General features: G+C 34.5%; 1 protein-coding gene across 1 annotated transcript in view; it reads left to right on the top strand.

Moving 5' to 3' along the window:
- Window positions 1-23,799, top strand: part of PTPRQ (protein tyrosine phosphatase receptor type Q) — a 201,341-nt gene that overhangs the window by 170,993 nt on the left and 6,549 nt on the right. Inside the window, exons 36-43 of the mRNA XM_058568724.1 lie at window positions 3,402-3,428; window positions 4,081-4,162; window positions 7,998-8,088; window positions 12,989-13,065; window positions 18,537-18,671; window positions 18,862-18,987; window positions 19,834-19,982; window positions 23,259-23,394. Coding sequence (XP_058424707.1) covers window positions 3,402-3,428; window positions 4,081-4,162; window positions 7,998-8,088; window positions 12,989-13,065; window positions 18,537-18,671; window positions 18,862-18,987; window positions 19,834-19,982; window positions 23,259-23,394 — 823 coding nt within the window. The remainder of the gene's footprint in view (window positions 1-3,401; window positions 3,429-4,080; window positions 4,163-7,997; window positions 8,089-12,988; window positions 13,066-18,536; window positions 18,672-18,861; window positions 18,988-19,833; window positions 19,983-23,258; window positions 23,395-23,799) is intronic.

Here is a 23,799-nt window from a genome sequence, read left to right as displayed (position 1 = left end):
TATATCTAATTTCCTAACAAAATATCCAGCACTTGTTAACTTCTAATGTTAGATGATACCATATGGCCTTTATTTAGACACATATACTGTTTACTGATGCATCTATCAATCGTACTTATCTAAAACTTTGAGTTAGGACCCTCTGAGAATTCTCAATTGCTTAATACTTTAGTGGAAAATTCATTTAATTCAGATATTCTTTCATAATAATCAGAACACTTACATTTAGCTTACTGTGTATCTTAGTCTGAATTCATGCACAATTGTATATTTAACAATGATTTATTCATTGTCTACTATGAATAAGGCTATGAGGGACTTGTGTTAATCAAGTGTTAGTCAAGTGTTAATCCTGCCCTCGCCTTCAAGTATACATAAACCTTAATGCACATATCCTTAATACACATACTTAATTAGCCATAATACAAAATGGAAGGAGATTTGTCCTTAGAAACTTGGTTTCACAGAAGGAAGAAATTATTTTCTCTGTAATAGAAGAGGGAAGGTCCATGGAGAAGTTAACATTCAAATCAGCTGTTAAGGAATCAGTAGAATCTGGTTGTGGGAAAACACCTGGAATGGTACAAACTGAGAGGGAGGGATACCAAGAGACTATCTGGAGGGCAAACAAGGTACGTGGAGGGAGTTGTAAGGGATAATGTCAGAAATGTGGGCATGATTGAAGTGCTTTCACATGATCATATGAAAACCGAGTTATGACGGTCATTAGATCAGAGATTTATTTAGGATCTTCAACTGAGGACTAGAAAACCAGACTTGGACTTGAAGTCTAGACATTTGTGACCACTCTTTATGCAGGGACCTTGATTAGGAAGAATAAATACAAAATCTTGCTGCTTAATTTAGCACAATCTTGTCTACTCATTTTTGAGTAAAATTAAGATAGAAAATTCTTTTAGAAACAAAAAGAAAATTTCTTCTTTATATTGGTATTAATTGTAGAACAGATGGGTAGGAGGAGCTTGAGTTATACAAAATAAACTAGAAAGTATAATTACAATACTAATTGTAGTAACTCACGTTTATGTATTGCTTACCAAAGCCAGGGACTTTTCTTAGTGTTTTATACATATGAGCTTGATTTACATATTTTTATCCTATTTTCCACATTAGGAAACTGAGGCACAGAAAGATTGAGTAACTTGCTGAAAATAATGTCACTGGTAATTGTTGGAGTAGGTATTTGAAGTCATTAAGGGCATCATATTTTATGATGAGGAAAGAATTCACAAATATCCACCCACGTCCAATAGTGAGCCAGTTATGGTTTAAAATTAGTATCTTTAGAGAGATCCTTTAAATGCAAAATAAAATAAGAATAAGAAAATAAAAGCAACTTTCTGTCATTTTTCACTGAAAAATTGATATAAAAGAAAAAAATGTTATTCAATTAAGTATAGTTTCCAAGTGAGATTAGAGATCATTAATGAAAAAAGAGCAAGGATGTGAATAATAATATGGTGTGTTAGCTATTTCTTGCTCATTTATATTTTAATATGATTATTCATGTTAATGTCTCTTGGACATTTCATAAACATATACTGATTCTTAAAATGACTCATTGATGGCTGCCCAGAAACTAGCTCTAGTTTAGATTCTAGATATCCCAGTAAAAATATTTTGCCAAAGCAGCCTCAAATAATCCTAGATGCTCTCGGAAAAGAGGGAATCTCCCCACTACAGGATGGCAGTCTGGCTGCCCTTGAATAGGTGGACCATGAGCCTGTCATTAAATCAGATGTAGTGTGTTTGAATTTTATCAATCACAAACTGAAAATGTTTCTTGTTATTGTAAAAGTGACCTCCACGCACAACTCAAGAATTTCCAAGTCCATCTGGTAACAGGGAAATTGACCTTGCTAATTCAAGTATCTCATTCATTTCTATCTTAAACTCAGTTAATTAGAATTTGCCCAACCAAACCCCCGTTCCTTTCCTATTTCTGAGGAACATCATGGTATAGGAGCATGAGGGCAACAGGCATCTAAGGAGGCTTGGCTAGTGAGGGTCTAGCTCATGGTGGCCTTTTTTTCTTGCTGGTCTTTCCTGAAGGGTAGTTATTTCCAACAGGGATTGTTTCCTCAGTCCCTACTGCATCTATTGCTGTGTCAGAAGTATTCCAGGGCCTCCAGTTCAGACACTGTCTTTCTGTCCCAAAGTCAAGGATTCTTCTGATTCAATAGCCCATTCAGCCATCTGCAGATCCATGTAGTTAGCATCAGGATTTCTCTGTTGTCTTCTTAGAATCACTCCAGGGTATTGTGTGAAGCCCACAAACTCATCCACTGAGGCTTTGCTCAAATGTTGCCATTTTAACACTGTGATGCTATGTTTGAGAATGGGATGCTCCACCTGGATATACCATGAGAAGCTGGGAGATAACTCCTGTTGCTTGGGAACACCTACAGCATTAACCAAGAATTCCATCATTCTTCTTGATAATCCTTGCTCCAGCACTCCCATGTCTTTCACCAATTCCTGTATTGTAATAAAATATACTTCTCTGACTCGTATTTTCTTCATTGAATGCACCCCTTTGTGACCATTTTCATAATATTCATTATGCCACATTTTTCAATATAATTATTTTCTTTCATTCATCCTTTATTTCAAAAGCCACATCCTCTTACAAGTATTCTTCACTTAAGGAATACATTCAAATCATCCCCAATAATATTAAAAATTAAAAACTTAAAAGTTATATGTTTTTCATTTTATTTCATTATACTTTGTGTTTTTTGTGTTTTTGCAGTGCTAATTTGTTGTGCATGACAAACAGGTGTTATTAAAGATGTGCCCATCTCTGAATTTGTATGTTGCGTAGCCTATTTCGTTGTTAAAAATTATTTCAATTTCCTACAGAGTATAAATAACTTGACCAATGAACTATCACAAAAGATATGTCTAAAGTAACTGGAATGATTGTGATTTTGTTATGGTTATATATTCATCAAAACTCACTCATGAAACAAAAGTCAGGCAATATGATGTCATTTTTCAAAAGATCCATTCTCCCTGGTTCAGCCCTCTTTACAGATAAAGAAAATATTTTTTAAAATCCACGTTAACTCTTTCAGACCACTAAATACTTTGCAATATATAAAAAAGTGACTTGTTTTTAATGTAGTGCCCAAATGCCTAACAACATAAAAGAGTACCTTCTTGAGAGAGAAGCTAAATTATTATTTGGCCATATTTGGGTCTAAATAATATAATTTTAAAAAATGAAATAGAATTTAAAATAAGGATCTCATGTTAGTTAAAGGCGTAGCACATTATACTTTACTGATTTATTATATTTTTCTGATTTTAATCTAGAACTCTTTCAGAAAGAGCCATACCCTCAACTCATAATGCATTTAACACAATCTCTGTTGCAGGTTACTTAGTTATAGAAAATCCATCAAGTAAGTTTGTTAAATATCTTTTCTTCTTTTTAAATATCACTTTAGACTCACTGATTCGATGAGTCTTAATGTGTGGTTCCTTTTTTGTATGTTTGTTAGAAAAACCTCCAAGCTGCATATAAATCATAAAAGCATGACTAATTGCATGGTAACTGGAGAAATGCTTTCTCTCTCTCTGGGGTGAAGCCTGCATGTCTGTATTTTAGCTTGGGAAGTAATACAGGGATATTTAAACTCCTCGGGGTTTAAAAACCATGTCATTATGAGAATGAGGTCACTGCAATATTTTATATCTTCTAAAACCTTGTAATGTATAAAATGTTTTCTGTATGACAATGAGGTATTATGTGCTTTAGGATTCAATGATAACTTTATGCCCTTGCATTTACTTGAAAAACTTTCTTCATTAAAATGTTAAATCATTCATTTAAAGTCACTTAAAAATTGAAGGAATTTTGTACTGTGAATACAAAGAAAGTGAACTTAAAAGGGAAAAGTTAATTTTGTAAATATGACAGAGTGACTTTAAAGGGCTGTGTAGTTTACGAGTTTTGAAATGTCCGTTGTTCTTTAACTTGTTAGCCAGTGCCCATGCCAAAGCGAAAAAACTCAATCTAACATGACTCCATTTTATACCTTTCTTTGCTTGGAGGCCGATAAGCAAGAAATCCTTCCTGCAACATGTTGAAGAGCTTTGCACAAACAACAACCTAAAGTTTCAAGAAGAATTTTCGGTATGTTACTGGCAGTTGTCACAACATTGCCAGACCTCCAGTCGTTTCATGTGTCACATTTCATGTCCACTTTAAGCATGCAAGGCCATGAAGGACTCTGGCCTTGATAATCAATACCCAATTACCAGGTTGATTGTTTGGATAGTAATGTTACCCTGGGAGCCTCTGGTGCAACCTGAACAGAGTCATTCACCTACTGTGTCAGGAAAAGACACACCTCTTCAGACCTCCTAGCAATGGCACCCTGGCCTCCTTTCTTCTCTGTTCTCTCATCCAGGTGTAGATGCAAATCTAGAACGGTGCATTCATTAGTTTTTGTTTGTGTATGAGGTGTAGGTTATACTATAAATACAGTTTTATATTTAAATAATTATTTTAGATTTAAACTCTAAGTAATTCCAATTTATATTTGTCTGCTTTGTTTATGTTAGTGGAATAGATAAGAACAGAACTTAATTTTTCCAGAAGTTGTAAAAATAATGTTATTTCTAGAACTGTCCAAAAATAAAAATCAGATAAGTAATGTCCATGTTTTACAAGGCCTATTTTTAAGTTACTATGGAATAAATGCTATTTCACATTATGGAGAATATGTAAAGTTAAGAACTTGCCTCAAAACTATTTAAAAGTTAGGAATAACTTCGTTGCTTTTAGCATATCTACGAAATGGAAATTATTTTAAAACATAGGGTAGATATCAGATCTGCAAGTTATTTTAAGACTTGTAAGCATCTTACCTAATTTAGATGATTATTTTGTATTATAAATATAAAACAGATTTCTAAATGTCATCAAAACTTTATTTCTATTTTTTTTTCATGAAATTCTTAGTGTGTGAACTTATGAAACAAAGAATCAAACAATTGGCCTGAATAATTCAGGATTATAATATTTCAGTCTCTCAGGGAATAATAACAAAAATGTGAGAAGATTAATGGTACTTCCTACAGCTTTTTGGTTACGCTTCTTAAGTAATATTGGTCTGGACTTAACAAAATCAATGGTACCATTAAACTCTTCTTAGCATTTACACAGCAAGACTCTCAATTTTTCAAGAGCAAAAGTATAATTTCACTAGAATAGGAGCGAATATAATTACATTATGCATGACTGAGTAGATGAAAAGTTTTATTAGCAATAGCATTTTCACATATATCATATTGAGAAACTTTCTAGTTTAACTTTTTTGGAGATCATGGTTTTAAGAACTTGAGTTTTTTTAATATAAATATGTAGGTTGTGTGTATATATTATATATATGTATCTATATATGTAAAGAACTTGGTTTTTTTTTAATTGTTTTTTATCCTAATGTTGTACTAAGTTTTTTAAAGCAAAATTATGTTTTAATAAACAAATGCATATTTGATGCATATATTCGATAAATCGTATAACTCAGGTCATATTCATTTATACCTTAAATATTTATAAGCTCCTGTTATATGATTTGTTGTTAGTGCCATCCAGTCAATTCTGACTCCTAGTGACCATGTGGACAGCAGAGCGGAACTGGGCCCAGTCTTTTTGTGCCATCCTCTCACCTTCTGGCACTGGATCAAACACTGCTCCGCTGCTATTCACAGGCGTTTCATGGCCACATTTTTTGGAAGTGGGTGGCTAGATCCTTCTTCCTAGTCTGTCTTAGTCTGGAAGCTCCGCTGAAACCAGTCCACCATGGGTGACCCTGCTGGTGTTTGAAATACCAGTGGCACAGCTTTCAGCATCACAGCAACATGCAGCTGCCACAGTATGAGAACCCACAGATGGGTGGTGTGGTTCCCTGACTGGGAAACGAACCCAGGCCACAGGGTGAGAATGCTGAATCTTAACCACTAGACCACTAGGTCTAGACCACTATGCGATAGACATTGTATTTGGCACGTTGGCATATATTAGTTGAACACTTAATAGCTAAGTGACCTTGGGCAGATCACTTAGACTTTCTACGCCTCAGTGGCCTCATTTGTAAAATGATAGTATCTACCTCATTGAGTTGTGAATACTAAAATGGTTGAATGTGTGTAATACTAAGAATAGCGGCTGGCAGAAGTATTAGCTATTATGATGATGATTTCTACCATAAAGAAGCTCATATTATCATAAGAACTGCAGACGTATAAAAAAATTACAAATACACTGTATCATGGACTGTATCATGGCAGAGACATGCATAAAAAAGTCAGGATCAGGGCCGGCCCCGTGGCTTAGCAGTTAAGTGCGCGCGCTCTGCTGCTGGCGGCCCGGGTTCGGATCCGGACGCGCACTGACGCACCGCTTCTCCGGCCACGCTGAGGCCGCGTCCCACATACAGCAACTAGAAGGATGTGCAGCTATGACATACAACTATCTATTGGGGCTTTGGGGGGAAAAAATAAATAAATAAAATCTTTAAAAAAAAAAAAGTCAGGATCAGCTCTGTTTGAATGGCAGTCAGAAGACTTCACAAAAAGGTGAACTTTGAGATGAACTTTGAGATGAGCAGAAGGCCAATGAATAGATAAAGGGGGAAAAGAGAGAAAAGAGAGAAAGAATGAATGTGAAAGCGTAAGGGTGCAAAACAGTCCAGGTCATCTGTGATCCACGGAAGAGAGGAAACAGAGGGAGAAAGAGCTGCGTAGGGAGGATGGTTGAGGCCCTGGCTGCCCCGATAAGAATAAGGCCACCGAGTGTAACATTACTATCCAAACAATCCACCTGGTAATTGGGTATTGATTATCAAGGCCAGAGTCGTTTAAATCTATAAACGGAAACTTCTATGTGAAATACTTACAGAATATAAATACCACTTTGCAGGTGATTTCTAATTCACCTTTCTTTCTCTCCCTCTCTATTTCTTTGTTTCCTACAAGTACACTGACTTGTACTCCCAAAATCTTGACACAAGGAAGCTGATCTAGGATTCCTCATTTGGTTAAATTTTTTTTTCTAAGTATTTAGAATTTCTAAGCACCAGAATTCAGATGTTTACACTGTCCCTCTCCTCTAACACATAGCCACATGCAAAAGACTTTCCAGATTTTCTTTTCGAGGAAAAATAAGAGGGAAGGGAGAATTATCCAATTAAAGGAAATAATTTATAATGATGTTGAAGAAATTATTAAAATACATGTTTTTAACACTTTTTAAGGAATTTGGCAAGTTGAGACATTTCTACAATGGAAAACTATAAATTTCATAAAAGTAAATCATCAGCTCAACAAGATAAGGAACACATTTTCTTGCACGAACTTTCTTAATGATGAATGGATAATATCGTGATTTTTCACCAAAATGTCAATAACAGATCTCCTCGACCCTTCATCTGTGTCTGATCATTCTTAATCTCACCTTTGCGTTCCAATATGGATTTTAACAATGCCTACTGAGAACAGGAATTGACCTTTGGCATCTTCTCAAACTGACCAATGTTGTACCAATTAATAGGCATGAAATCACGCTGCCTGAGGAGAAAAAACAAAAAATAAATCACTGAACTACCTTCCCCTACTAAGTAGACATTAAAATATTAAATAATACTCAGTGTGTACCTGATGAAACCATTAGTAAAGTACGGAAAAGGGTCACTAACATGGTTGCCATATCTCAGAGCTTCCCAACGTGCAAAGAAATTATCCCAGAGAGAGCAATAACCCAACTGACCAATTTTATTCAGGACATTTTCAGTGAAAGTTTATGTAAGTTCGTTACTGTTAATTTGATCTTATTTCTGCACTTACGAAAGGTGTTTTCAATTTAAAAATAAAAGGGTTTATAATAAAGAATTGTCTTTTACCAAGTAGAATTTCTTGTTTACCTCTGAAATAAATGTAAACTTTGCAATGACTTCATTCCACAGGAATTACCAAAATTTCTTCAGGATCTTTCTTCAACTGATGCTGATCTGCCTTGGAACAGAGCAAAAAACCGGTTTCCAAACATAAAACCATGTATGTGCATTTAATATCTCTAGTTTTAGAGGTGAAGTATTTAAAAATGGCCACAAAATGCATCTGAGCATTTTTTTGCTTCTTAAATATATTTCATTATATTAATTGAATTGTAATAATGCATTCTATTAGCAACAACTTTCAAATTGCATCTTTTGCTTTGTTAATATTTGTTAATGTACATGGTTTTCAGCTTGTTCACAGAAGGTTCACTTATGCAGGTGCAAGAAACTGTAGACCTAAAAGTTTCTTAGCTTTGTAATTTAACCCAAGTAATGAACCTCTCTAACATCTTCCTACAGACCTGCTTCTCAAATGTAAAGAGAAAGTTCACACGTAACTTTGTGCATTAGTTTCCCTTAAGAGCATGGCAGTGCTTTCTTATGAATACATAAAATGCATTCAAAATATTCATTGAGGATCAGAGTAAATGTGTGCTCACCAAGATTGGTTTTACAAAGGAGTAAACATGGCTTCATTTTTCAACCAATAAGAAAAGAAACTGTATTGTTGCTTTAAGAATTAGCAGTAATGTGAAAGGAAAAACATAACATTCCTCTGTTAATAATAGCTATGTGTTTGATATTACGTTTTTTGAACAGATGTTCCTACTACCTACATTCTGATTCAATACACTTTATTATGAAATTAAAAAAAGGTATTTGTGATATTGTGAAATATTATCAATATTGTTTCAAAATCTAGAGTTTTAAGATATTCTTAATTTTAGAGTAAACATATGTAATTTTTTTCTAAGTTTTGTGTCTTTTGAAGACTATATTGGGAAAAATTCCATCCATAAAAATTGAACTCTTCTGTCTAGAAAGACATGGACTTAAGGAAGGATACAATCACAGAATGTAAAATCATAAAGGATATGGATAGGAAGAAATGGACCAAATTCTGATATTCTAGAACTAGAGGATAACTGAGGCATGAAGTAAACAAATTTAGGGAAACATGATATAGGAAGTAGTAAGCTAATGGAATCTGTTATTTCCCAAGAATTAGAATAGGATGAAAATACAAATAACTTTAATCACCTAAAATCCTTTCCGGAACAAAACAAATCATAAGTAAATGACTTTAAGAGAAAGCTGACAAATAAGACATTATTGTAGGAAATAAGGAATGTTCGTATTACATCTAAATTTCTACGGCATGACCTGTCTCCACAGGTCCTTTTGTTTTCTCCGTCAGAGAGTTAACCTGTGTTGGATGCATCCTAAGTTTAAGAGATGTGGAAATTCTCATGATTTTATATTCATCTATACCTAAATCTTTTCCAGACTGTCTGCTTCATGCTTATTCAATGATATTCTATGAAAATAAATATTATAATCTGATTGAATAATAGTTACTATGGAATATTTAATATTCATTTATAGTTGTATATTTGGCTGAAGTAATTTATAATATATCAGTATATATAAAATAAGTCAAATATGTCTAACTTATTTCCAAAGACCAAAGAGTATCTAGTTTGAAATATGTAAGAATTTGAGATGTTAGAAAAATATGTTTTAAATGTGACATTTCAATCTTTTATCATTAAGATCTCAGTGCATTATTATCTGGACTCACATCATGGCTATAAGAAAAGTTAGCCAATACTAGCTTATTACTTTTAGGATAAGACGAGAATAAACGTGGTTGATGGAACTAAATAAACTTAAAACGACAAGAGGAACTGAGGAGTATGATTACCCCAATCTTCATATCTGAGGCTAAGACAAAAAAAAATATTGTTAAGGGTGGAATTATGTTGTAAATCAAGGTTGTTCTGGGATATTAGTATAAGCACTGCATGCATTTTTTCCACCTTTGATGGAGTCAAACAGATAATGTGCAATTGTTTTCTGCTTTCTTCTTGATTTCAATACAAAAAACTTATGATAATTTTTCAAATAATATATTACATCTGCATACAATATCCTTTAACGGATTTGTAGGGGAAAGCTTTTTCTTAACTGCCCTCTTAAAGAATCAGAAGTCCTATAAGAAATAATTTTGTTAGGTAGAATTTTATATTTTTCAAGAATTATTAGAATAATTTATTAATTCAACTAATACATACTCCCTGTTCTATAGTAAAAAGGCTAAGAACATGTGGGCTCTAATCAAACTTCCTGGGCTGCAATCCTGTTTACCTACTAACTGCCTTAGTGCCTGGACATGTTATTCAGTGGTGTCTACCTCAGAAGGTTATTGTGAGCATTAGATGAAATACTGATGTGAAAATCACTTAGCCCCGTACTGGAATGTGGGAAGCTCTCAATAAATGTTAGTTCTTATGATTGTTAGTAATCAATAGATTGCTTATTTTCAAAAGCTGCTAACTTTCTGAGTGAATAAGATTTAGTAATAGGCCCTTCCCTTAGGGTCTGTAGTCTGGAGGTAACAAGCCCACATCCCTAACCTGGGTTAGAAGGCAAGCTGTAAACTCACAGCCACCTCTATGGGCAAGTACAACCCTGCCCCCTCCCCCACTCACACTCACATACGCACTAGCAACAAGCAAATGAGATGTTTAAACTAAGTATATTCTCCCACTGTGCTTGCAGAGAAGCCATAAAGCTGGGAAGAAATGTTTTTTCTCCCATAGAGAATGAATTCATTTTAAGAGTCTGAATTTTAGCTTGAGTCAGCTACGTGAAGTGCATTGTTTCCCCTGAGTAATGTAGGAAGTAGCATTTCAAATATCACAGTGCATTTTAGAAGATATTAGCTTACAGGGCTTTAAGATACTAGAATTAGCAGCAAATGCTCGCAGAAGAGATTTCCAAATCTCTGTTTGACAGGACACTTTGACCTTCAGAAGTGTTCCAACAACATGAAGAAAAGTTTAGCTTGTTGTTGACTCAGATAGTTATAAGCAGACATATCGAGTGAATAGAGACCTGATGGCTTCCCTTCCTTAGTTACAGGACTAGCCACATGTGATTAAAATAGTTAGAGCATACCAAATTCAAAACCTTTGGAACATAATCATTTGCACAGATTTGCTTAAACATTCCCTATCTCCAAATTTAAGCCCATAAAGCAGGTCATTATAATTACTGACAACATGGCTAAGTCGTTTTTAACATATAACATGTGCTTAAGTTTTAAGAACATGAGAACATGTAATGAGTGCTTAATATAAGCTTTTATATAAGTTTTCCTCAAGAGGATTCTACAAAATAAATATTATAGCTACATATTATAGCTGAGGTAACAAAGGAGCAGAGAAGTTAAGAATTCACCCAAGGCCATATGATAGATTATTTAGAATTCAAATCCAAACCCATTTGCCCATTTTTCCTCCACTGTTGAGTGCCTTCCTATTGAAGATAAAAAAAAAAACAACAAAACTTCAAAATAATTAAGTAGTAATAGATATTTTATATCATTTCCATGTCTAGTTAAAATTAGCATTGGACACTGCAATTATAATACTAACTCAGTAAAAATCCTCAGGAAAAAATAACTTTTAACACTTTGAAGAAAAGTAATGGATGGGGTATCTAATTTTACCAGATCTTAAAATATTCTACAGAATAATAATTAAAAGTTTGATATTAAAGAAAAAATAGGCAGATAAATTAATGGAAGAGTATAAATAGTCCAGAAATAAACCTAAATACATAGAGAAATCTAGTGTATGATAAAAGTCGTGTTCGAATGAGGAGAAGGGTGGAGTGTTAAAAAATTGGAACTGTTTGTTGTTCCAAATGGTAACAACAAGCAAACCAACAATAAAAGGTAGATTTTATTTCATTCCGTATAAAAAACAAAAAACAAAAAACCCACAATGGATTAAAGATTGAAATACTTAGAATAAAAACAGAAAAATCCATTAACGTTCCAGAAGAAACTATGAACGAATTCGTGAAAATAAGAATATTGGTGACAAACACCTTTGTATGAATGACACAAGAAGCCATACTGAAAAATAATGAGAAATTTGATTACAAAAACCAATGTAGATTATACATATGGCAAGGTAGCTAGCTGGTTAGATTTATAGATAGAGTCAAAGACAAATGATAAACTAAGCAGAAAATTTCAATACATATGGCAAAAGGCTACATATAACCTTTGTTTTTAGTATAAAGTACTTTTCAAAAATAGAAAAATGTTATAATATGAAAAGGCAGTTAATAGCAAAGGTATTTAAAATGGCCAATAAACAAGCAAAGAAGTTCGTCACTCATATTTAAGAAAATCAAAATAGATACTATGAGACAGCAATTTGCATCTCTCAAAAGATCATAAATCAAAATGCTTAATAATATCTTGTGGTAGTGAACGTAAGAGGAAACAGAGTTGTTCAAACACCTGTTCAGAGTACGAATTGATATAATGAGAGAACAATTTAGCAATATCTTACAAAATTTGAAAGGCACAATATGATTTAGGAATTTTACTACTGATAATATATTCCACAAATACATTCTAACATATATGCAAAAAGTTCAATTATGGTTATTCAGCATCTTATAATAACAACATGAGATGAATTTAAATCATTATAAAGAGTTGAAGAAGTATGTTATATGCAAACAATGAAATACTAGATGGCTTTTTAGAATAATGAGCTAGGTATCTTTGTTTATGCTGATATGGAAAGATATAGGTACATGAAAAAAGCAATTTGCAGAATAGAGTGTATATCATCCCATTTGTGGTTAATTTCCTATGAATATGTATAGAAAATTCTGGAAATATATACAAGAACATGTTAATAGTCATTGTCTCTGAGTAGTGGAAATACGGGATAAGAGGGAACTTCTACTTTAATTTTACACTCATCCGTAACGTTGGGTGTTATATCATGAACTCTTTTGTATTACCTTCATAGTAAAAATGTAGTGGCAATTTAAAAAGTGAATTAGCATTGACTTATATTTTCTTCTAGATAATAATAACAGAGTGAAGCTGCTAGCTGATGCCAGTATTCCAGGATCGGATTATATTAATGCCAGTTATGTTTCTGTAAGTTGCTATTTTTATATATTTTATATTTTTATAAATCATAAATACGAAGATTATATTACTCTTTCAACTATTTAAAACAACAAATTCATTACAACCTCTACAAATCTTCACGTGCCAGTTCCTTGCAACAACACTATGTACCCCCATTTTATAGATGGAAAAATTGAGGCTCCTAATAGAGATTGCAGCCTACCAACAATCATTTGACTGATAAGTGGTAGATGTACAACTTCAATTTCATATGCTTCATCAAAGTATTCTCTGTTACAACAAGGGCTGCCAATCGCTTTCAAAGACAAATTAGTCAAATGAACAGTCATGTCCATATAATATAAAAATCTATTATGCTCTTCTTTCCTTCTAGATTGGCCATCCTTCAAGGGGACTATGACACCATAATCTATCCTCAGCTACTTGTAGAATGTGAACTCCATTGTAGCTACTCAATTAACATATCTTAAATGAACCAACATGGGAGAAATTGTGACATGCCTAATGTACTATCTTGTACATCATAGATAATAAATGCTTGCTGAATTGGATTGAAATTGAATGAAACCAAATTATATTAGGGGTCTCTCTCTCCCTCTCTTTCTCCACAGCTCTTTTGTTCTCTCACTACTTATCATTATCATAGGTCCTTAGAAACCTTATATGCACCCAAAACTTCCACTTGGGTTGATACAACCATGGAATCTCAGAGTAGGAATTGCCCTTGTGGTTATTTAATTCAACCGTTCACCTTGGAACTCTTTCTAAAAAATTCCTGATAATTAGATGTTAGCCTCTCTTGGCATTGATTCATCACTTCCTCCTAAGGCAAATGATTCCATTTCTGAACAACTCTAATATACTGTTGTTTTTTAAAAATGAGATATGTTTCCATATGTTTTATCCCACTGGCTTCAATTCAGATACATAGCAAGGTTAACCATCTTTGTCATGGTGACCTTACGGTTACTTGAGGGTTTCCTCTGCTGCCCACACTCCATAGGTCTTTTGTTCTTTTCTTCTTCATAGGTCTTCTCACTCAGGCCTGCCATTCCCTTTGATCTCATTGGGGCTCTGTTTATGTGGCGCTCATCCTTTCCCCAACATCAAACATATCTGTCTTGTGTCCCATTCCCTCCAAGCCTCTGTTAAAGGGGAAAAAAAATTCATTCTAAATTCTATACTGATTGACAATTACTCCAAAATTACAATCATATATTGGGTCTTATTGTGAAAGGAGTGAATAAGGGGAGAATTTAAGATTTCTTAACAGAAGAAGTGGGGGAGGGGTTTGGAGAAGTTAAGGCATCCTTTGAATTTCATCCTATTTTTATGCTAGAACTTTAAATCTGTATCAGAAAAAAACCATGAATTTACTATTGTGATAACATACTTTATTCATTTATCAAATGATTGATTCCCTTGAACATGTAATTCTTCTCTAAAGATTTTAGTGAAATCTTGTGCTTACTAATTTTCATTGTAGCCTAAACTCTATAGCATGTTGAAGTTTTCCTTTGATTTACATAATGACGCATATATGCATTTAGATATTTAAATTTAATCAATGCTCTAATGATCATATGTTTTGTGATACCATAGAACAGGACAAAGGCAAATGGTTGTATCAGTTATCTATTGATTTGTACCACTTTTTATTCACCAACAAGTAGATATAAATGAATAGCTCACATCCTCTAGTGTTCAACTGGATATGGGGTGACAGCATAGGATATGAATATGATTAGGAAGGAAACTAGACAGCTTTTGTAAGTGTAACTGAACCAAACAGATGACATAAGCAAAGGAATATTCATGTACCCTCATTTTTCCCTCTAAATATTATAGGTTGTCAGCATAAAACCAGGAGAAGATGATAGTGCAGGATGAGCAATAAACTAAGAAGTCTGAATATATATATTCTGCTGTAATCAAGTGATGTTGTAATATAATAAATCTTACAACAAAGTCACTATGACCCATATGTAATGATATGCATAATTATTACTGAGCTGCATAGCAAGCAGGCCCAGATGGAAAGCACTTTAAGACAGGTTTCCTTATTGGAGTAGGCAGTATATTGCTTTGCTCTTAATTCTTGGGGAACTCTTTGCTTGGGATGCCAGGACCAGACAGGAACAGACAAAGCCATGATACCGTAGTGGCCCTCATTTCCCCATCTCCAAATTTAGGCAATCTTCACCTCAGAAAGAATATCTGACACCTCAATTTTCCCCTCCCCAGTTTTGTTCCATGGCACCTCCATCTGAAAGTTCATGAACACTTGTCCCAGAAGCAAAAGATGGAGGCCATCTACAAATGGATTCTGGATTCCTATTTCTTTGAAAGCTCAAGGAAAAGGGAGGAGAACTATAAACGGAGATGGGGAGGAAAACAAAATAATTGTTCAGATGGAAAACAAAAACTGAAGTCTGGGGAGGAGAAAGAGGAGGACCAGCAGGTGGTTTAAGGGATACACTTTCAGACTGGGAAACTCCAGGCCAGGGTCTGTAACCGGATTAATATACTTGCAACCCTCTGCCCTTGGCTGTTCTTGGGAATTGTGCTTCTGAAGCTAGGACTCATGAAAGTCTGGAAAATATTGATGAAGGGTGGACTGTGGGAGAGAGGTGGGGAGGAAAAGAGATACTGCATCTCTGTAAACAACCACTAACTATACAAATGAGTTTAGAGATGTTTTCAAAAGATCTAACAATATTAACACTATATAATGGGATAAGAGGAAGGAAACCCTCAAAATGATATCTCCTGTCAACCTGAGATGCCTGAAATTACCTTAACTTGAGGATAGCTTTTACCATAATTAGAGATTAATGATGAAAGGTGATGCAAATGAGCTGTAATAACTTCAGAAACATCAAAAAGATTTGCTCTCACCTTGATAGAAGATTATAGTACCAAAGGTTATTGAGTCCCTGAAAAAGTGAAATGCAAATGATCAGGAGAAACATTTTATAAATCAATCAATTACAATTAATTGTCCTCACTTTTGAAACACTTTCTTCATTTGGCTTCCAGGACACATCTCTCGATTTTCCATCTACGGCTTTGACTCTTTCATCTTAATCTCATTGGTTCTCTCTTATCTCCTCAACTACCAAACATTGAAATTACCTAGAGCTCAATCCTTGAATTTACTGTTTCTTTCCAAACTCATTTCCTTGGTGATCTCATCCATTCTCATGATTTTAAGAAGATCCATGTGCTGATTACTTTCAAATTTATGTCTCTAGCTTGGACTTCTTCCTGAATGCCACACTCATATATCCAATTGCCTTCAGGATATTCCCACTTGAATATCTAATACAGATTTCCAGTTTAATATGTCCATAATGAATTCCTGATTTTCCCTTCAAATCTGCTCATGCTGAAGTCTTCCCCATCCTCCTTTGGAATCATTATTGATTCCTCTATTTTTCTTATACCCAATATCCAATCCATTAGCAAATTCTTTTGCCTCTCTCTTTAGAATATACCCAGGGGCCGGCCCGGTGGCGTAGTGGTTAAGTTCACGCACTCCGCTTCCAGCCTGGGGTTCACTGATTCGGATCCTGGGCATGGACCTACGCACAGCTCATCAAGCCATGCTTAGGCGGCATCCCACAAAGAGCAAGTAGAACGGTGTACAACTATGACATACAACTATCTACTGGGGCTTTGGGGAGAAAAAAGGAAAAAAGGAGGAAGATTGGCAGCAGATGTTAGCTCAGGGCCAATCTTCCTCAAAAAAAAAAAATGTATATATCCAGATCTCATCACATCTTACCATCCCCATTGCTACACCCAAACTACCCACTTATTGGATTGTTGCAATAACCTTCTAACTACTCTTCCTCCTTTCACCTTTAAACCCATATAGACTGGTCTTCTTACAGAAAACAGAGTGACACTGCTAGACCATACACTCTATATGTTCAAAACCTTTCAAGGGCTTTCTGTATCATTCAGAGTAAAGACCAAAGTCTTATAATTACCCCTCATCCTCCCTCCTCTCTTCCTTCTGACATCATCGTCTATTACTGCCCCCTCACTTACTCCACTCCAGCCACTTGCTCTTAGAACATTCCAGACACATCTCTCCTCTAATACTGTTATGCTTGACTTTCCTTCCACCTGGAACACTTTTCCCCAAAATCCTGCAGGGCTTGCTACCTTCCTTCTTCAAGTCTTTCCTCAGATGTCACCAATGAGTCTTTTCTGAATAACCTATTTTCTAAAAACCCTCTCTCATAGCACTTATCACTTTTAAAAATTCCATGTAATTTGCCTATTTAATAGACTTATTAATAGACTTAATGTGTATTTCCCCTAACTAAAATATATAATAAATGAGGGTAGGAATTTTGATGTCTTTTGTCAGTGATGAATCCCCAGCTCCTAGAACAGTGCCTGGCATATAGTAGGCATGCATAAATATTATTTTAATGGAAGAATGTGCATATTTTAAAAGTCTGTAAAGAAATCGACCAAAATATTAGTGGTGCTTCATTCTAGATAGTGAGATTAAAGGTAAATTCCACATTCTATTATATATTTTTCTGAATTTTCCAAACATCCTACATTGAACATATATTACTTTTTTAACTTAAAAAAAACCCTTACAATGTAAAATAATTACATATTCAGGTATTTCAACTGACGCTGGGAAAGCAGAAATGCTTTAGCATACAGCGTATTCAAGAGACTAAAGGTTTTATTCCAGAGACTATCACTGGCTAGCACTGTGATTTGGGAAAATCAGCTCAAGTGCCTCATTACTCTTTAAAGTAAAATAAACTGGTTAGACTTGATTTTAGGGTCCCTTGAGATTTTAAATGTGTATTATTCTTGTATAATACCATATTCTCTGGCTACTGAGACAATTCCAATTTAAAAATAAATTTTGTCTTTTATTCCTCATTCCTTAAAATATTTTGATGTTTGGAATAGATGTAATTCCATCCCTACCTTTTCATTTATATAGTACCTTTCTCTAAGAAAAAATCCACAGATTTTGCTCAAGTGGCATGCTTATATTCCAGGTGAATGGACCAAGTTTTAGAACAATTTGATAAGTACAAGAGCTGTCATAATAAAGCTGAGACAAATCTCAGGTCCTATATTAGCTAAATAAACCCTCACATTACCTCCACATTACTCTTGGTTCCTAGCTCTGGAGACCAGACACTAATGCCACAGTTGAAGTAGATATGTAATTTCTTAGAGGAAGCATATGAAAATATCTGCACATCCCATAAATAAATGACAGCAGCATAGTGGAGTGGGTAAAAGAGCTGGCTCTGGACTCAGCCTGAGAGACCTTGAGCAAATTACTTCACATTTCTAAGCTTCAGTATCTTCATCTGTAAAAGGAAGATAATAGTACTAATTCACAGGGTTTTTATAAGAAATTAATATATGTATAAAAACTCTATCTATGCAAATATTGATGCAGTGTTGTAATTATATCCTTCTAGGGCTACTTATGTCCAAATGAATTTATTGCTACTCAAGGTCCATTACCAGGAACAGTTGGGGATTTTTGGAGAATGGTGTGGGAAACCAGAGCGAAAACATTAGTAATGCTAACACAGTGCTTTGAAAAAGGGCGGGTAAGTTATTTGAAAATCCTTTCACAAAATGTTATTTTACAATTGTGTTAATATATATGTGACAATTTCAGCTAATACTCTGAGTCATCAATAACTTGGACATATAAGGCAGTTTTAACTTCGTGGCAATAACTGTGACATATATCAATATAACAATGTTCTTATGACTGGTGATTCTCTCTGAATACAGATCAGATGCCATCAGTATTGGCCAGAGGACAACAAACCAGTTACTGTCTTTGGAGACATAGTGATTACAAAGCTAATGGAAGATGTTCAAATAGATTGGACCATCAGGGATCTGAAAATTGAAAGGGTAAAAAAAAAAAGCAGGGGGGCAAACATAACAGAAAATATGAATGCTATGAATGTCTAAAGTAAAATTAATTCCTAGAACTATCCCTTGCAACAATACCTATATATTCAACAATGCTTTCTCATTATTTTCTAAAATAGAAGTTTTGAATTGGTATCAGATTTCAATATCTGTGTTGTGTTTAATTTCAAATCATGTAAAGTTTATATTAACCAATTAACATCAAATTCTTAGGTAACAAGGGAAGAAAGGAGAAAACAACTAGATCACTAGGTTTATTTTATGAAGAAACTGTAATATTTGACTTAAAACAGGAATTTCCCAAATCTTATCTCTAGCTATATCCTAATAATTTGGTTTTCTATTTAATCCAGATCCAGAACGATGACAGAAGAGATAGCATGGGATTCCACTTTATAGATTTATATAAATCCCTTTACACACAGAAAATGATATTAGGATCTTTGTACTTTCTGACTTTATCAGACACTCAATACCTGTGTTTTGAATAATTGGTGAATGTATTTAGGTGTTGGGTCAAAATTGTTTCAAAATCTACTATTTTCGTGCTACAAAAGGTTACACTATATTTGAATATAAATACCCTACGTTAACATCTGCTTGCAAGCTTTCTTTTTATTTTCCTTCATGTGAAAGGCAATTTTCTTTATTGTAACAATAATAAAAGACTTTTCTTACGGGAAATCATGAAAACAGTTTCTTCTGTTTGGTAAATAGTCATTTTTAAAACATCACACTCAAAAGCTGGGACCTCAGCTGTCTCCAACCTTCACTGTGGTACTTAAACAATTTTATCACGCTTCTTTAATCTGTCACTTTGTCTAGCATGGGGATTGCATGACCGTCCGACAGTGTAACTTTACTGCTTGGCCTGAGCATGGGGTTCCTGAAAGCAGTGCCCCTCTCGTTCACTTTGTGAAGTTGGTTCGAGCAAGCAGAGCTCATGACACCACACCTATGGTTGTTCACTGCAGGTATGAAAGATATTTTTAGAACCTTATATGAAACACTGGAAATGATCTTTAAACTCAATGTGGTCTTTTTATTGTTATGAGACAATGGTATTATCTTATGGCAGAATGTTAATGTAGATTCATTCCAGCTTTCGGTTCTCAGATATTATACTGGTTATAGCAAATCAAGATGTAGCTTTATGGAAAGTTAGATGGCAGAAATAAAATGAGCAATGAATGTGTCTAAAAGCAAGGGAAAATACATCCTGGTACGGGAATTTTCTTGAAATCTTGACTGGATTATGCCTCTCAAAGGCCTTTACATTTTTTTAAATTGTAGCTCATCATTGATGTGTATGAGTGTGCGTATGTGTGTAGGATTTTATGAATTTTACAAATAAACATCTGATCCTTCGTTATTTCAATTGACACTAGTCTACCATCGTAATTTAAACATTTTTTGTAAAAGCAAATTTCTAGATTTGAGTTACAAAGAATAAATAAAAGAAAATGAACTCAAAATAAAGATCAAATTAAGTGACCAACCCAAGTATGATTCCAAATATTTACAAACTTAACTACTAAATGCCTTCTTTTGACTCAGCTCTTGGAACATGTTTAACAGAATGTGACTATAAATTGAGATTTTTCCCATGATTATTTTCATTGGTATTTAACACTCTTAGAAATCAAACTCAAGATTAGAATTCAGAGTTCTGGACATATTATATGATTGTTTTCTAACATGATATATCTAAATCAGTCTCAACTTGAGTCCCTTCAATAATTGGAATTTGCAAATTAGAGAAAAAGTTGGTGATAACATAGTATTTTACGATTCTAGGTACCTAGAAGAGGTAAATTCATAGAGACAGAAAATAAAATTGTGCTTACCAGAGGCTTAGGGGAGAGAGAGATGGGGAGTTATTGTTTAGTGGGTATAAGAGCTTCTGTGGGATGATGAAAAAGTTCTGGAAATGGATAGTGGTGAAGGTTGCACAAGATTGTGAATGTGCTTAATGCTACTGAATTGTGCACTTAAATATGGTTAAAATGGTAAATTTTATATTACATATCTTTTACTACAATAAAAAATTTTATCTTATAACCACATTAATAAATTAATTATTAATTATAATAATTCCAACAATTAATTGATAATTTTTCTAACAGGAGTTTACTATAATTAATGTGGTTAAATATGTAACCAAATATTAATTCATCTAAGATTTTTACTTTTATTTAGAGGAAAAAACTCAACATGTAATTTAATGATTTTACATTTTGCAGGGATATTTTAGATTTTTTATATTATACGAGTAATACATAAATGCTTGCTCATTATAAAATATCTGAACTTTTTAAAAAGCATATGGAACAAAAAGTAAAAGCCTTATTCTTACCCTCTCAATTCCATTTCCCCTTCATATACATAAAATTTTTTAACAGAGTAGTATATATAAATTTAGTATAAATAGTATAACACTGACTTCTAAAGTCAGTGATTGATTTTAAGCTGGCATCATTGATAATTAAAGTCTTTATGGACAGTAGCTGCCTTCAGCTTCTCTGTATCTTGCACATACACTGCCACTGGCACTAAAGTCCATTAAAAAAAGAAAGCACCTTCTCCCTTGAAGCCTCAAAAAGAATAGTTTCCTCCTTTCTGCTTTAAATAGATAAAAGATAAGAAAAAGTGTGCTCATAATAATAATCTGTAAATATCATTTTAAAACTATCTAAGAAATTATCTGTAACCCCAACTTCTCGCCTCAACTTTAGACTTGTACTTTTAACTTCCAATTCAACGTGACAACCCGAATGACCACAAAATCCTGAAAATTTGATGTGTCCAAAACAGAACACTTGATTTAATCGCCAAACTCTCTCCTCCTCCTCATCCCCATCTTGGTCAACAGCATCCGGTCTGCTTGGTGCAGAAACTCTGGACTCATCCTCGACCCTCCTCTTCCTCTCACATTCCACAACCCACCAGCGAATACTCTGACCCCTGGCCCCCTCTCACGTCTCCACTGCACGCTCCTCGCCCTGGTCCTCTTGCTCTGTGAACGCGAGGACACGCGCCCACTCAGATCTGTTCTCCTTGCGCTTCCTCTGCTGGCACGCTCCTCTCCCAGATACCCACGTGGTATCCACCCTTCTTCAAGTTTCTTTTCACATACTACATTATCAGAGAAGCTTTCTCTGATGACCCTATCCTACCCTATCCCCCTCACTCTCCTTAGCCTGGTTTCTCTATCTTCCTCGCGGCTCTTACCGCCGGGCACACTCGATGCATGTTTGTTTAAATGTGTAGAACCCTGCAGGCGGTTCTGCGGCCTGTAGAATGTAAGTTCCGTTTAATCGCAGGGACTTTATATTCTTCGTTGCTATACCCTGGGTGCCTAGGACAGTGCTGACGCTCAAAATATCCTGAATAATGTAATAACTGATTATGCTGCTTGGCGTATGTGTATATGTGTTACCATAGTCAGATTCACCTTAATGTTCACTATTTCTTAGATCAAATCACAGGAAATTGAGGACATTCTACTCTCCCTTACCCACAAAAATCGCAGTTTCATGTTGTTCAGAGAAACATTTATAAGACTAGCTGACCTTTCAAATGTCTTTTTTTCTTTCAGAATAACTTTCTATATTAACCATTTAAATACTGAGTCTCCTCTTTCTAATGAGAGTTTCTGAATAACTGTTGTCGGGTTTGTCAATTAAGTGTCTATGGAGAACATACATGTCCTTGGGTATTAAACTAATTCCTTAAAAGGAAATAGCTTCTCAATTTTATTATCTGTAGGAAGTAAAAAAATCTAGGGAAAGAAAGTGAAAAGAACATATGAGAGACTATTTTTCCATATGATGCAGAGGAAATGCTACATAGGCTAAATATTTAACAGTTTTAATGTTTAGTGTTTCTATTGGTAACCAAAAAATATGTTCAATACAAAGTTTCTGGCGTTAAGAATTTTCGAGGATTTTTAAAACTCTTCTCTGTACGTCTGCAGCTGTACCCCCTAAAATATTATGAAAGAAGAGGAAATGTTCAACTTGTTTTTAAAAAAACTCAAATATTTGATAGAGTATCGACGATAATCATCTTGCCCTGTCTAAACAGTCTTGGTAACAATATAAATCCAAATGAACTCCAAAGAAAGTCTACCTCCAAATAAGGAAAGAAACTGTTTAGAATTTATTGCTATGATAGCTCATTGTCTTCGTCACCATCAACATGAGCAACATTTTACTGAATAATTTTCATGTAATTTCATTTTGCTGTAGTGCTGGAGTCGGAAGAACTGGAGTTTTTATTGCGCTGGACCACTTAACACAACATATAAATGATCATGATTTTGTGGATATATACGGACTAGTGGCTGAACTGAGAAGTGAGAGAATGTGCATGGTACAGAACCTGGTGAGAGACCTAACACTGCGGGCAGTGTCAGCTCTAGAATTTCTACGTGGGAGGATCTTAGTGGGAGCAATCTGGTTGGATGTGGATGTGAAACTGTATTTGCATAGCAGACACTCTCTTTTCCTACCTTATAAACCTCCTTGGGATGGGCAGGTCTGGGGACGACAGCTCAAGGAGATTATGAGAGAACTAAAGCCACCTGCCACAGTCATCCTTCAGCGTTGTTACTGACTGCTCATCCTACCTTGTTTATGCTGATAGGCATATAGAAAATAATTCATAAAATTGATTTGTCTTTAGCATTTAGCAAGTTTGGGGAGCTTAGGAAATGAGTCAAATCAGTTTCTTTTGTAAACATGCTAAAAGTTGTAATTGGGAAAAAGTTTAAAACATAGACTTATGAGA

Source organism: Diceros bicornis, chromosome 25 (assembly GCF_020826845.1).
Source record: "Diceros bicornis minor isolate mBicDic1 chromosome 25, mDicBic1.mat.cur, whole genome shotgun sequence".
Classification (NCBI taxonomy): Eukaryota; Metazoa; Chordata; class Mammalia; order Perissodactyla; family Rhinocerotidae; genus Diceros; species Diceros bicornis.
Note: the sequence above shows the minus strand (reverse complement) of the source record. Positions and strands in the feature narration are given on the sequence as shown.